Below are 15,669 nucleotides of genomic sequence, written 5' to 3' on the forward strand. Positions count from 1 at the left end.
AAACACGGGAGGAAATGTGCAGTGGATGCCTATTGCCCATGGATGGTGATGATGAACATGCCACTTGAGATTGCTATTTTTTATTCAATTGACGATGGGACTGTGGGGCGAGGGATAGCCCCAGCTGAGTCTATAGCCGGATTAACAAAGTAGTTAACCTCCCCGTCATCAGCCGGGCCAAACAAATTAAGTAGGCTAAACCAAATCACACAATTTTTCTGGGTCAATGTTGACCATCCAATTATGGCCTGGTACAGCGTTCGAACTCAGTCAAGCCTTATCACTGTGAAATTCTCAAGATTAAATCTACAAATGTAATTTGGCCGTGATCAGATCTTGTTGAAAAAAAAATCGCCAGCAAGTGTCCACTCCGCTCCGCGACGCTTCACAGCCGAGACCGCCTCCACCGTCATCAGCAACTCCCACCTCGACTCAGGGTGATAAGGACCCCTCCTAGCCACGAACGAGCGGATAACGCCAAGGTCGGACGGAACAGAAGGTCGCGGGCGCTAATTAAGAACGCCCCGCGCGCGTGTGTGCGTGTGTTGCTTCACGAGAGCGGGTGTGAAAACGCAGACCGCGGCAGCAGCGCGCACCCCGGCCCCATTGTTCCGAACTCGCGTGGCCTTAATTGTTGACACTGGGCAAAAAAAGCGCTTCGTAAGACTCGGGGGAGGGGTGACAGGTGGAGGAGATGAGCCCTACGCGGGGCCGCGCGTGCACAGTGCTACCCGCCCCCCGCCCCCTTTACGTTCCCGATTCCCGCGTGCGCTCAGGTCGCGACTCGCATTTGTCCCATCCGTGGAGGACAAATTAATTCCACGATTGTAAATCACTTTTTTGTTGTTGTTGCGTGTAACAATGGCACGCCTTTCATCGTGTTTTTCTCTCCCCCCCACCCCCCATTCAGGAAGTGCACTGCACAGTTGTTTTTATATGAAGGGAGAATATTTGGTAAAACAAATGGATGGGCTGAATTCAGGGTTGAGCGTAATACCACGGCTGGAATAAATGAACCTCCTGGAATGAATCGAGCCGCGCTGAGACGCGTGCCACAACCCTGCACACAGCGGCTTGTTTCGTTACTTTGAACTTGACACGGGGACATTTACACAACACTTAGATGTCAACTAATTCTGCTCACACACATTTCATTCCTTTTAGATAAAACATAGGTTGTTAGAATGGTAAAAAAAACATGTGGCCTCATAATCACTTCCATACATAACCGGAATATATTTTTCAAAAGATGCTTGACGCATTCGGCACGTGCACTCCCAGCAGGGCAAGTCACACTTCCCAAACCGTATGACGCTGGGATCGGGACATTTGCTGGGATCGGGACATTTGCTGGGACAAACACGCTCCTACCCTTTTGCAACATCAATCAATTGACGAAGCCAATTGTTGTCCAGTTTACAGCTCACTGGGGAGAAGACCGATGGATGTGTACAGAATACCCACACAACTCTAGTTGCCAATCCTACTGGAGGAAATCCTCAAGAGGAAATTCTGCATTGCGTGCAGTACACAGCACACAAGGGGAACGGGGGCTGGGGAGGGGCACGTACAACTTCAGGCCCTCAAGAGGACGCTGGCCATTCTTGATTGTAAAGTTTATCGGTCGGAAAGACTTTAACAACGACAAAAACCCCCTTCGCTGCACGAAAATTATCCACAGGAACCGAGAAGCCGATCCCAAAGACAAAATGCGGACGGGAAGGTGGGAGCTGTGCATCCCAAGCAGCTGAGTGACCTGCTGCTGCTGCTTTACCGTGGGGCACTGGTGACACTCAGGGCTGAACAGAAGTAGGTGGTGCAAGTGAGAAACGCGCCCACGGTTTTAACTGCTGCGCTGGGAGACAGAACCGGTGATCTGTGGACTATTTGAGCGTGCTATCCCCGTTACACCATCGCATCATCCCCCACACCCCCCCGCCTCCTCGATTAGCGTATTGGGATTAATGCTGCGTGAGCTGAACAAGGGGACGCAAGACGCTCCAGAGGCCACGAGCTGCGTGCTCCTTCCCCAACGGCGAACGCGCTCTCGCTTCACGAGTCGCTCGTTGCAACGGATTCTTGCCAACGACCCACGGACGCTGACTGCGAAGGTCCTTCCCCACTACGCGGTGGGACTTGCGGAGGGGGGCGGCGGCGGGTGGGGCGAAACATATTGAGAGGCAAATTAAGACGTCAGGACGCGGCCCAATTACTGTACATAACGTGCCACGTGATGGCACGACTTGTCTGGCTAATTAGGCACGCGAGTCGGATGGTTTCGGCTTCTGGCTGCCGAAGCGCCAGCCCGTGGCCTTCCCGTCAGCGTGTTTTGCAGCTGTCAAAACAGCCCCTATGCGCGCGTCAGGGACGCACCTGGGTGCCGGATCTGCGATGAGTCACGTGGCGGTAACTCAGAGGAGCAATGCGCATTAACAGAGAAACCGTCCTTACGTTCAACAACGCCCCCCCCCCGCCCCCCAAACTAGCAGCCTGTGTTCAACGAAGACACGGATTGGATGCGATGGCTGCGCGAGTTAACCCGCAGGCCGAGTGGGGTTATGACGACCACCAGTGTGGAATGGGGGGGCAAGCATCAATTGGCGCACGCGTGCGTCACACTGGTGAGGGGGTCAAGAAGGTCATTGGACTCGGTCATCGAGTCTGATGAGTGGATGGAGAGAGGAAAACAAACGTGGGCGAGCCGTATTTCTGGCGAACTTAGTCGTGACCACGCTTGGGGTAATGTCCCTACCAAATTTTGTTTTTTAAAAATGTGTTGTATAATCATCCTGATTTTTAAGGACATGAAGTGTATTCATTGCTCGATTATCATTACTTATAATAAGGGGAAAAGGTGGGCCAAAATGTCGTTCATACCTAAAGGCATTGTTGTTTTACATTTGCCAATGTGGAGCAGCTATTCTACGATGATACCATACAGAAATCAGTCGACTTTCAGTGTTGCATAAAATTGGTCTAACTCATAAGACTACAACAACCACAAGCATCCAGGCTACCGAGGCCAAACGGGAATCTTCTGGTCGTTACAAAAAACACCTTTAGTGACACTTTCCTTTCGTTTGTTGTCTAAAACAGTGTGCACTTTGGGATATTTTTCCATTAAGGATGTTTAATGCAGACTGGCCACTGGCCTGCAGGCTCCTGCCAAGACAAAGGAGTTACCAGATTTTAAAAAACCACAAAAACAGAGGACTTAAAGGAACAGGCAACCCAAAGCACAAATTAGCTCTTATCTCCCGCTTACACACGTAGGCTGCGCGTCCCAGGCTGCCCAGACACGAAGCTCGAAGCTTCGTTAATGAGAAAAGAGAGAAATTAAGGTAAAAGTCATGCGCGCTGCTACAGCGACGTCACCGGCGTTAATTGTAAAGATAACGTTGTCGCCGCGGTGACGTCACTGCGGCTGCACTCTCCCGTGAGTGTAAATCAGTACATTGTTCTCATTAACGAGGCTTGAAACTCACAAGGGATATGCCAGAACATGCACGTTAGGGTACACATTTAATCATCATAATCATCAGCCACGATCAATCCACCGATGGACGAAGGCTGCCCAGACGCTGTCCTCTCTCACGATCCTGCGACTTTGCCAACGCACCACGCACCCGCACGCGAGCCAATTTTACCGCTCCATCTCCCCCAGTGGACGGGCTGTCGGGACGCATTCCATTCCTCGGCTGCCACTCCATTGTAACCATCGTCCATCATCCCTTCGAGTGACGTGGCCTGCCCAAGCCCAGCACACTTAACATGTATTAACAGTTTGAATGACGTTAATGGACCTCCGTATGTTCTCACATCGAAAAAGAGACATTTGGAGTCTTTCCATGACGTTTTTCTTTTAACTTTGTACGATCATAATTAGCACTTGTGTTGGTGTGGAAAACCTAACATGTAGACGCACACAGCTTCAGGACGTGACTGTTACATACACAGCTCATTGGACCACCCCCAAACAAACATGCAGGCACTTTATAAAAAAAACCCCACCAATAAAAATAATTATAAACCTATTATGTGGTTCTCACAATAAACTTGAAATGAGAGGCTCCATTATCATCTGAGGCCTGAACGTGTTCACCAATGCCTGGCAGATAAGCGCAGGGAGATTCACGCGAGAACAACTTTGCCCATTATAATTCCTGACGCAAACAAGCAATGCCATTTGCCACAGCGGCGGTGGGAATCACAGCCCCGTGCACGCTGCAGAATGAAGACACCGTTCTGCACGTCAGGGTAGAGTCGGTGCACAGGACCTGTGGCGTTATGGCCGATCATGTTCCGCCGTGGGATTTCGGAAATCTCAATTTGATTTTGCGAGCGTGATGGGGAAAAATTTGCCGAGATTTCGGTTTTTTTTGCTTGCGTGTGTAAAACTGTTTACCTCTTTAAATATGGAGTAAATATTTCGGTCAGAAAGGCAACAACACCACTGCTCGTGTTTGTATGGGAGAGGATGGAGAAACGTTATGTTCTCATCGTGCTGCCACACACTTGGGACACAGATACAATATACTGTACACACCTCGCTGCGTTTAATGTGGCGTTAGCTTACGCCGCGTTAAATGAGCCGAGAGCTTTGTTTGCAGGCAAAAATAAGGTGATTGCAAGCATCACTTGTGGCTATAACTGGAAGCACTTGTTTGCAATCCCCATCAAGTCGTGACATCTGCCAAACGCGACGCACGTGAAAAGGCGAAGGAAGATTTGCACTCGAGTGTGCTGAACTTGAGAACGGTGAACCTCATAAAATTCAACTTAGCGGACACTCATTTATCAGATACACAAGTTAGAAACGAGTGGATTTAAAGGAAAACGCATTTTGTTAGATCATTGAAAAACAAGAGGACGGCATCAACATTCAAACAGATGCCCTCCTTCAAGATGGCGCTCAACTCTGTGGTCCACACTGCCAGCCAAAACGGCAATTGTTTTTCTCTGTTCAGCAGAACAAACACCCCCCCTCCCCCCCCCCAAAAAAACACAATTTATATTTTGTCTCTCCCACATATAAACTACACTTATTTTCAGTGGCATCAGCGTGCTGGAAGGCAGTGGATGTAATGACTATGGATGTCCACAACTTGCGCTCGGACGAAAGGACATTTAGAACTTCCACAGACCATGGTGTGCTGGGCACTCTTGCCGTCCTCTGCGATGATCAACGCCCAAGTGGGATCGCACATTTTCTGGGGGGGGAAAAAAATCTCCCTGGCTCGCTTTAATTTAATTTTTCTTCTTTGTTGCAACACCCAAGGAACCATCACTTTTCCTGTGCATTTTAATCCGCGCATTTGATTAGCAGGCACACGACCGGCAGTCACGGAAAGTATATTCTCACTGCAGTGGAGGGGTCCGTGGAAGAACGCAGTAACGACCCAACACGTTCAACGATTAGTAAGAGTCACAAGGCGCCGACGAAAACGAAAGTGAACAGAAGAACACGCGTTCGTCCCGTGAAGCGGCACTTCCGTGTGCGACACAGCAAACAAATGAAGGCACAAATGAAAAGCCGGCTCTGTGTGTACGCACACCGTGTACATATATACAGCAAGCACATTGCACCTCTCTTGCTTAAAGGAAACTTTGTAAAATAAACGGTGAAATACACAATTCATATGCAAAAATAAACATATTCATGTTATAACATTTTGGAAGCAACATTCTCTTCAAGCAATGTAGTCAAATGTAAGGGCAAGTCAGTTTTCACAGTAGTCTGTGCAATTTTTTGTCTAGTGTTTCTTTTTTTACAAAAAGTGACTGACAACACAATATTACAAGCCTCTGTATCATCATCATCACATACGCATGAACAACAGGGGTCTATTATTTTTGTTAAAGCTATGCATTATACGTAAAAACAAAACCCTCGCCTTTGTTAAAACGGAACGGGTTATTATTTATCCTGCGCCCGTGTGGACCGGCGGCGACGTCGCGTCGCGCCGCCAAGACGCGCGCCGACTTGGGAGTGCAGTCTGCGACGGACACTTGGTCACGTGACCTGGTCATCTCGTAATATTCCTCACCCGGCTTCCCAGTGCCCAACACTCACACAACGCCTCCACTACGTCAGCATGTGGGGGTGGGGCGGGGTGGCCGCGCTCCGCATACGGTAGCGGGCTCTGCTGAGCGATGCAAAGGCGGGCGCTGAGAATTTTTCGAGCCGAGCGTTTTGCATTACCCCTACGCGGCGCGCGCGCTCGAGGCTGGCGTTGGGTGAGCTTCGGGACCTTTCGTAAAGCTTAGGGGTGGAGTTCCTGGACTACCCGCCGCGACGAAATTAACTCCCGAGATAGAAAATAAAGCGAAGACAAACAAAGTGTCCCTCCATTCGCGCACGGGGAGAGCTGCTACGTGAAACGTCTGGGTGTGGGAGTGGGACTGTGTGCTTTTGTGATTATAGTAATAAAATATATGTAGATACAAAATAATTTGCAAGGTTATGCAGGGTTCAATGTTAAAGTCACGACCTGGAACTAACGGAGCCAAGTCTTGCGTTTTGCAGAGATCCTTATCGCACACTGTGCTCACACACTCCGGTGACCCGTGTTAAGAGTTTGACCTCAGTACCCAGCAAGGGCCCCCTCCAGGTTAGCTCAGCCTCAAATGAGCACCTGGCGCCACAGATGCTGCGGGGGAGAAAGCAACAAACGCTGCCGGGGTGTGTGGTGGTGCTGATCACCAAAGTGGACGTGCTTCCTCCCTATCGCACGCTGGTCGCACAACTCCGCACTTGTTCAAAAGGTTCTTATTTTTGTACTATATATATTTAAACGAGACCGTGGTCTAATTACTCAACGTGTGGATTGTTTATATGGAAGCACTTTTTCCTTTTGGGGAATTTTAACACTGGACCAACGATTAATTGGGAGTGGTAACAGCGGCAGTGTGCGGTGGCTCTTCCTTGCCAAAGGTATCGAGGGATATATATTTATTTATTTACGTCTGCAAAACGTTGCACAGGAATTCAATCAAGGCACCCTCCGTGTCCTCGCGTGGTGCTTGTGATGTAAATAATATAATAACACAAAAAACGTGAAATATGTACCCTGAGCCACTTGTAAAACTCCACTCCAAGCCACCCCGTGTCAAAGTCAAGAAAAATCAATTTTCTCAACAAGCAGCAACTCGATGAACTGTGCTCTCGTCAGCAAAGGGGGATTCTGATCACCTTCGTTACGTGAAAGGCAGTTTTTTCTTTTCTTGAACGCAATGTGAAGTTTCGTCATTTTGGCCGCACATTTAATTAGCACACGCTGACGTACTCTTGGAAATGCCGTCACAGCTTCTTATGAGGTCCACCCTGGAGCAGATCACACAATTTGTCAATTATATGCACCAATTAGCTCTGTGCAACGTCGGCTTACTGGCCACAACACGCGGACCACTCGGCTACCCAGAATCGGAATAATTATCTGCATGACAGAGGCAGCTAATCATCAGAGGGGCGAGAAAACAGAGCCCGACCGGCAATGTATTGCCCTCAGGACCTTGGCAGCAAGAACCTTCTTGTTTCTCAGCATCTCATTCTGTATCCTGGACGGATAAATTAATTGAAATGAACCCCTCGCATCAACCGCCAAGGAATGTGTTAATCGGTAAATCCGGTGCAGCGATCTGTGCCACACCGACACGGCCACTGGCGAAACCTGGACTCTCTGTCTCGCCGCCACGCCGGGTTTTTGCACCGTAACCCCCCCCCACCTCGCCGCACCAAATGAGCGCACGCACGGAGGCGTTAATTGCCGAAGGATACGCGCGGAGCGTACACGCTCGAGGTGCTCATCCGGTGCAGCAGCGGCGGCGGGGACCAATGGGCGCCGCTCAACCCGCGCAGCGTTGCAACCAGGTCACGTACGCGCGCAGGCGCACGTTAAGACGGCTGCGTGAGCTACTCCCCCCGCCACCCGGCCCCAGCCCCCCCACCGCCCCCTCTCTTGCAAACAACAGTGTAATAGGCGACCGTCTAGGTTAAAATATACATTTTTGTTAATGAAATCTTCAAATGCCCAATGAAGAAAAGGAGGTGCGGTGCTGTCAATTTGGTGCACTCTTGCACCTACAACCTCACCTGGACTAACGTCAACAGGCCGGTGTCGTGTGTTTAAAACCCGATGCACATTTATCTTCTCAGTTGTTGTTATTAGGGGGAGGCGCTGGTGCCGTGGGTAAACAGGGCACCGTGCGACGATGGTGGCGACTTGAGTTTCATTTCCCGGCCACGGCTAACATCAGTGGCGAGTGGCATCTCAACTGCTCCTTCACCAACTTGCCACGGTCCAACATTGTGAGGTATGGTAAAAAAGAAAAAAAAATCACAATTAAATTGGCGTGTGGAGGCCTACAGCTATCAGTGGATTGACGAAGAGCTGTACATTATTAATTTTATAGTACGCCTGGGAATAAAACCTGGCATGAATGCTGCATTAAGTGCACCATCGATTAAAATAATTTAGTTATTCTAATGCACTATTTTAGAGGGGTTTTTTTCCCCCACGTAAAAAAAAAACACTGTGTGTAAGCGTACAAGATCCTAGCACCCCCCTGGGCCCCCCCCCCCCAGCTAACTCTGTCTGATTACTCGTTCGATAGCTGCCGCAAGACATGTGCACCAAGCACTACCTTCACCACACGCCACATAGCTGCCAAATGCACCTTCAGATTGGCAGAAGGTACTGACCCCTAAGCTCCGCCTCATCTACACCCAGTTTTGCGCGATGTTCTGGGCTTCGAGCGTTACTTCACCAGTGAACATAAACAGTAGTAAATGAAGGGACGCGTGTCAGTGGTGTCCAGTTGCGACTGCGCTTTACCAACGGGCACCTGCGTGCGCTACGCAAGCAGCGGTACTGGTTTAGCACCTCCAGATGAACCGGGGCCATGGTGATAGCCAACGCGTCACCCTCAGTGTGCAGGAAAAAAGCGCGCAGACGTTCGACAAACAATTCCGAGTACAGTATTCGTCAAATTTAAGCGATACAAAAACACGTTTACGGTTTCCTGATTTTAAATCGGCTACTCTCTGCTTTTGCAGATTTCTACTGAATCATTGCTTCTACTTCTGGTAGGTTATGTTGAAAGAAACTAGAACACTTGACGATGAATGGTAAGGACATTTTTTTTGTTTAATTTTATATTAAATTTTTTTAGCTTTTTCTTTTCAATTATGAATAACAAAATATATACGTGGAATAGTCCTTTCTCTCCTTTTCTGAACGCACATTTTCTTTGAACTCGTGTTCATTTCACATTGACGTAATCTGCAAAATGTACAAAATGTTCCCAGAGTCGGGAGTGATGGGGCTGGCCATTTGTGACCCCTTCCATTCGCAAATTCCCCCAGTCCGCTCGGTCGACCGCTCGCTTGCAACACCCGCTACCAAAGCGCACAGCACAGCTGTGCAAGACCTTCAGCTTGGTGTCATGTGGCACTTTTAAAACGACTTCACTCCACCCGTTTAAAATCACCCGCTCTCTTACGCGCCACGCCAGCACATGGGCCACCCGTGGTGGCAACGAGACCCTCTCGCGAAAGGCCGCACACCCAGGCACGAACGGGCGCAGCTATTAAAATGCATGACGTTTAAATGTACAAGGATGAACACCTTGCGGACGCAACCCCTTACACGGCGATTTAATACTCAAACTGGTGCGAGGGCCCGGCCGCTTGGCTTGCCACTGTCAGGGAAGCAACGTTGGAGAACGGCTTGGGCGGCACCTCAGGCTTGGCGACCCTGGCCACGTGCCCCCTCCTACCGTGGGTACCCCTCGGCAGAGAATGGTATCCTCCGTTCGGCGTCGTGGCCACGTGCAGGCCAGTACCGATGAGCGATGCCGATGGGGAAGAGGCCGATGAGGGAGAAGCCAAATGAGGCTGCTGTTGCTGCTGCTGTTGCCGATAGGTGGCGGCGCGCATCGACTCGGCGCGCGTTACCGGGCGCACGCGGCACGACTCGGCGCGGCACACCGGGTGCTGCCGCGCGTTGGCGTACGCCAGCGCCGTCTCCAGGGCGGCATCCGTCCGTGACCGTATCGAGTCTGTTCTCGCCGGCGCTGGCGGCGGCCGGCCGACCGCCAGCCGAGGACTGCAGCAAGACGTCGCCGGCACGATCATCGTGCAAGGCGGCACGCCTAAGCCACCGCCGCCCCCGTTCCCACTGCTGTAGTTGCTGGAGCCCTGCTGCTGCTGCTGCTGCTGCTGCCGGTGGTGGCTGTGGTTGTGGTTGTGGCTGTGACTGCGGCTCAGTGACCCCGAGCTGCTCCCGGAGCGCGTTGTGCTGGGTCGGCGCTCGAGCATCGGGCCTCCGGAGGAGGGCACGTCGACGCGCCGGCTCGGCGTGTGCTGCGAGGGCGTGCGCTTGAGCGACACGTCCCGGTGAGGCACCCGCGGCGGGGTCTCGTGCGAGGAGTCCGGCGACTCGACGCCGCCGCCGCCGCTGCCGTCCACCGCGGCCACCTCCCCCCCTCTGCTCCCCACCCGCTCACCGCCCGCGGCCACGTCCGGGACGTCCTGGGGCCTCTGTGCGTGCGGCGAGAAGGAGCCTCCCCCCGCCGGTGGCGGCCGGGGCAGCGCCCATCCCGGGGAGCCGTGGCCCCCCACCACTGCGCCCTGGGGAGACTCGACTGTCGGAAAGATCGCGCCGAGGCGGACGCCGCGCTCCGAGTCGCCGTCGCACACGTCGCCGTACAGGAAGCTGCGCCCGCGCTCCGTGGGCAGGATGAGGGCGCGCGGCACCCGCTGCGGGCAGCGCTGCAGTGAGTGGCGGTTGGAGCCACGGCCCGACGAGTCGCTGGAGCACGAGTGGCCGTCCCTCTCCTGGACGACGAGGACGCCGTAGCCCCGCGCAGCCGCGTCGTACTCGTTATTGTTGCTGCCCACGGTGGCGCTCTTCAGCTGCAGCACGGGCGTCGACTCGGGAGTCGGCAGCCCCGGCAGCTCCGGGTGCGGCGCCGGCGGCGACGTCAACGCCTCGGGGGGCTCGCGCACTCCGTTGGGCACGCGTGCCTGCTTGTCGTGTCCCGGCACCGCCAGCAGGGCCGTGCCGACGGGCGCGATCAGGTGCTGGTGATGCTGCTGCCGCTGTTGCTGCAGCGGCTCGGACTTGGGCTTCTTGCGCTGGGCGGCGCCGTCCTCGTCCTCGCAGGCGGCGCCCGTGAGGACGCCGTTTTTCTTGTGCGGCGGCGCCGGCACGCCCCGCGCGGCGGGGTGGAGGTCGCGGGGTCGCGGCGCTCCGTACGGCCGCCCGGGCGGGCTGTCCGAGGGCGCCTTGGAGTGGCGCTCGCGGCGCCGGCGGCCCACGTAGCAGTAGGTGACGAGCACGGCGAGGACGGCGCCCAGCACGAACGCCGACACCACGCAGATGGCGAGCAGCGCCGCCGGCACCAGCGAGCTGCTCTCCGCCACTCGGGTCTCGCGCACGACACCTACGTCGTCGTCGGCGGGGGGGGAGGGGGGGGTGAGGAAGGTGGGCGGCGGGAGGGCAGACGGCGGAACGGGGGACGAGAGGGGCCGGGGGGGTCCAACGAGAAAGTGGGGGGCAAGCGACGGCGTGGAAGGTTGGCAGGGCGGCGAGGAGGTCGACAGCAGTGGCACAAGCGTGTGGGCAGGCGGAAGCGAGGAGAGGAGAAACGAGGAAGCAAGGACATGCGGGTCGTGGCGGCGTGGGAGAGTGAGAACGAGGGTGATGGCGGGTGTGAGATGTTGGTAGCCAAAGGCATTTACGTAACGAAAAATAAAAGTGGGGAGGAGAAGCGAGGGGGATAAAAAAGAAAAACAGATAAAAACAAAAGTTACAAATTATAAACTAAAACAATGGAGGTGGGGGAGAAATTCACGAAAAACGAACATCAACTCTAGAGACATCAAAGGCAAGAGAACACGGCCCACCTGCACATCCACTCGGTGCAGCGAAACCTGCAAATAAACAACCGCAACGGTGCCAATTACATCCCCATGTCTCCAAATGCCTGTGGAGATGAGAACGTAAGGATGTTAATGAGATGGAAGACAAGTATGTCGTGGGGCATACTCGTATAAAATAAATAAACAAATCGACAAAAGAAAACTAACAACAATTAACAACAACTTCCCATGAGCTTTAGCGTTCCAGTACGCGTGCGCAGGCACGCAAGGACACGCACGCAACTAAGAACATAAACAATGCGACGCAAAGGGCGTTCACAGCGCTGTGCGGTCTTGTTGCTGGCGTCGTTCCGTGATGAGCGGAGGGTAAGCACAAGCGCTCATTCATCTTCCGTACACACACGCACACACACGCACGTGTACAGCAATGCAAACTCTTGGTCTCGCAGCGTCACTGTGAACAGAAGGCAGCAGCTATGAAAACGAAAACAGGGTACAAGGTATGCATAAGCGCGTACAAAAAAACACTTGTGCTCGCACGCACGCACACACACAACACACTGTGCCTCGCCTGACATGCAAAGCAGGTGCGCGCACGCATACAAAGACGAGCACGCACACAAACACGTGTACGCACAAACAAAAACGGATTAAGGCACCGCCGAGATGAGGAATGGGGAGTGCTGGCAAGGTTCCCAGGACGACAGGCACAGGGGGCTGCACGGGGCCGTTCCTCTCCAGCAAGCTGCTACTAACGAGTCCCCGTGGTGAGCGGGACCGTACAATGACACACGCGCGTGCGTGCGTACGCAAACGTGGTTTGATTGGTGGGGGCAGGGAGGGAGGGAGCGGCGGGTGGCTCGGCCCACGGTCACCCACACGCGGGCGGGCGAGGGAGGGAGCGAGTAAGTAAAGTTCGTTGCCTCTCTGCGTCCTGCTTTGTGAAGAGAGAGAAGAGCGAGGCACGTTCAGAGTTGAAGCCAGGGAACAGCTCTGGTTGACTCCAAGTTCGCCGCATTGTTTAGACTTGACCTAATTTGCGCTTTTGACAGCTTACACAGAATTAGGTTTTTTTTGGTGTTTTTTTCCTCTTTCTTTTTCCTTCAGGTAACATCCAGGTAGCAGCCAATTTGATTTAAATTAAATTAAATCAATGAAATACACAACAAAGCTGAAATGTCAAATCAATACGGAAATGAGGCAAAGATGCGAATGCAACAAAAACACACAAACATCAAAAACTCATAGCTCAACATATGCAAATGCAAAAAAGGGAGTTGAATTAAATTAAAATCAAGTTGCAATAACTCATGAACAGAAAGAAAGGGATGACAGCTCAGGGGTACCCGATGCATTAATGCTAATGGTGCTTGGTGGTACAGCCAAAACGAAATCCAATTAATTTTACGAAGTGCCACACACACACACAACACCCGGCAAGCAGCGGCCAATGGGAGGAGCTGCTGAATTAATCAGGAGTGCAGCGCACTCGTAAGATTTGGCTTAACAAGATTGTATTGTAAGATCTTTTTTTTATATTCTTGGTTCTTTCGTTAAAGTCACGTGACTTTACCGAAAGAACCAAGCATATTAATTTCTGCAGTCACGAAAGTTTTAAGTCAAAATAGATTTTGTTTTACTCTTACTTAAGTTGGCACGTTTGCACTTGCAAGTCCGATTAAAATACAGCACAGCTGCGCATTAGATTGCCGGGTAAAGTTGTAGCTGGAAAGAGTGCGACCGATTCTCTTCCGAGGTCAAGTTGTAAAATGAAAGTGGCTCTCGCACAAGGGTACCCCCCCCCCCCCCTTTGCAACAAATTATAACAGCATTAAAACAAAGCAAGTGTAAAATAAAAAATGCAAATTCAAGTAAAATATAATCAGGCCCTTTGAAAACTGGAGAGGAGCAAGAGGGAACATTACACTTCCTGACACTTGAATTATATTAATATGCATCGAAGCAAATTAATTAAGAAGTTCAATTGTAATACGTTTAATGCATATTACTAATATAATTGGTTTTGTGGGAACATAGTTGTTAGTAAAAGAAGCCAGCATATGTAAGATTTTTAATACAAGATTCGCCTTTGGAGAAAAATGAGTTCTGTATCCTGAGCGGTTTCATTTTTTTTGCTCATGCCGACAAGGGGTTTGAGGGTGTTTGTTGTAACCTCTCGCAGTTGTACCCGACAACGCAGTGACCGCATTTCATTCCGTCGTGCGGAGGAATAGCCTGGTGTTCGGAAATTAAATTACTGCTCTCTGAACTCGGGCAAACATAAATATTTGAAATTTCTCCCAGCAGTCCTGACATAGCTGGAAGGTACAGTGACGTACGGAGGGGGAGGGGGGGTGATGCAGCCATCACGCGACTGTCCGAAGACATTGTAAGCAAAATCTAAATTCGGGAGACGTCCTATGTTAATGAGCCATCTTACATAAATCAAGCCAACTTGTTTTTATTTGATAATAAGAAACCTGTAATTCATACTTTAGTATGTGATGGCAGGTGATAATTTTCAACTAATCCTTGTGGAAAGATCTGGAGGGAAATGAACACTTTCAACGATAACGTTTAATCAATGTAGTCTCTGTTAAGTTTGTCTTAAGAGTCATGCACTGAGCAAGTCAAACACGTAACCCAAAATAGCCTCTTCACTCCTAATGAACAACGCTGCTGACTGAGCAAAAGCTGGTGCAGGCTTCGCGGTAAGGGAGGCTCAATGAATAAAATTGCCGGCAATTGATTCAAACAGCAGAAAAAAGTTACTCACCGATGCCAATTTAACCGGCTTGCGGATAATCTCCAAGCGTACGAAACACGTCAACTGGTTTTATTTTATAAAAATCTATCTTGCGGCACATGTATTAAAAAAAATATCTCCAAAGTGACAAGTACAAAAAAAATACTAAATTGAATCAAGAGACTTTTGTGGAATCTTTCTTTCTCCCTCAACCAATTTACAGCATCCCCAATTATCACAGGTGCTCCATTCCCTAGACATTCCACACCCTGGTTACAGAATCTCAGGTTTTCTCCAAAATTAATCGGCGTTGATTGGGCCTGAAAGGTGATGAGAGAAAACACACGTCTCTCAATGGCTTCTGGGTTGATTACAATTAGCCGATATTGAAAGTGGCTCTCCAGCCTCAAAGGTGACCTGGCTGCTCGCCTGAAGGCTGCCTTACCATCGGGGGGAAGCGCGCCTGTGGGCAGCGCCTCCGCAAGGTCATCGGCGTTGAGCCGGCGCCGGTCAGGGGACCAGGACCGACCGAGTGCCACCCGGCCCACATGTGGGGGCCTAAGGGGGGCCTCTGTTCCGACGGTGTCAGCGGCGGCAGCGCCATGGGCCGCCTCTGTCACTGTCGGTACAACGGGAACATCGCCCCCTCCTTGAGAGTTACGCCCGTGCTGCCGTTCTGCCGTGCGCGCACGTGTGCCCCCCTTTTACGGGGAAGGGACTCCCCGAGCGAAAGCGCTTGTCACTGGGGTGCTCGTGTGCGGATTTGTGCGCGCGCTCTCACACCTTGCTAATGCTCACGGGGAACTTTGAGCAAAACTGCAGACAAATTATGGAAGGTTGGCGTACTACAAAACTTGCTGAACGAGGACGCATCGAGGGACAGATTAGGATGTAGCAAGGGATGTGTTTTTTTGCAAAAACTACATATTGATTTCTTAATTCTTGATTCTACAAGTAGGTAAATCATGTTTTTTTAATGTAGAAATGCAAATGATTGAAAACAGGTTGCCATGTCATGGATATTTATACTCCAGAAAGA

At 51.4% G+C, this 15,669-nt stretch overlaps 1 protein-coding gene across 2 annotated transcripts in view; it reads right to left on the minus strand.

Moving 5' to 3' along the window:
* Positions 1-8,961: 8,961 nt before the first annotated feature.
* LOC144731598 (semaphorin-6A-like) overlaps positions 8,962-15,669 on the minus strand; it is a 146,721-nt gene continuing 140,013 nt past the window's right edge. For both annotated transcript variants that reach the window (XM_078612772.1, XM_078612771.1), the window contains 2 exons: positions 15,076-15,249; positions 8,962-11,445 (listed from right to left, as the gene is read on the minus strand). In XM_078612772.1, the coding sequence (XP_078468898.1) occupies positions 9,656-11,445; positions 15,076-15,249 (1,964 nt within the window). In that variant the 3' untranslated portion in view covers positions 8,962-9,655. The remainder of the gene's footprint in view (positions 11,446-15,075; positions 15,250-15,669) is intronic.

Source organism: Lampetra planeri, chromosome 39 (assembly GCF_965212315.1).
Source record: "Lampetra planeri chromosome 39, kcLamPlan1.2.h2, whole genome shotgun sequence".
In the NCBI taxonomy this organism is placed as follows: Eukaryota; Metazoa; Chordata; class Hyperoartia; order Petromyzontiformes; family Petromyzontidae; genus Lampetra; species Lampetra planeri.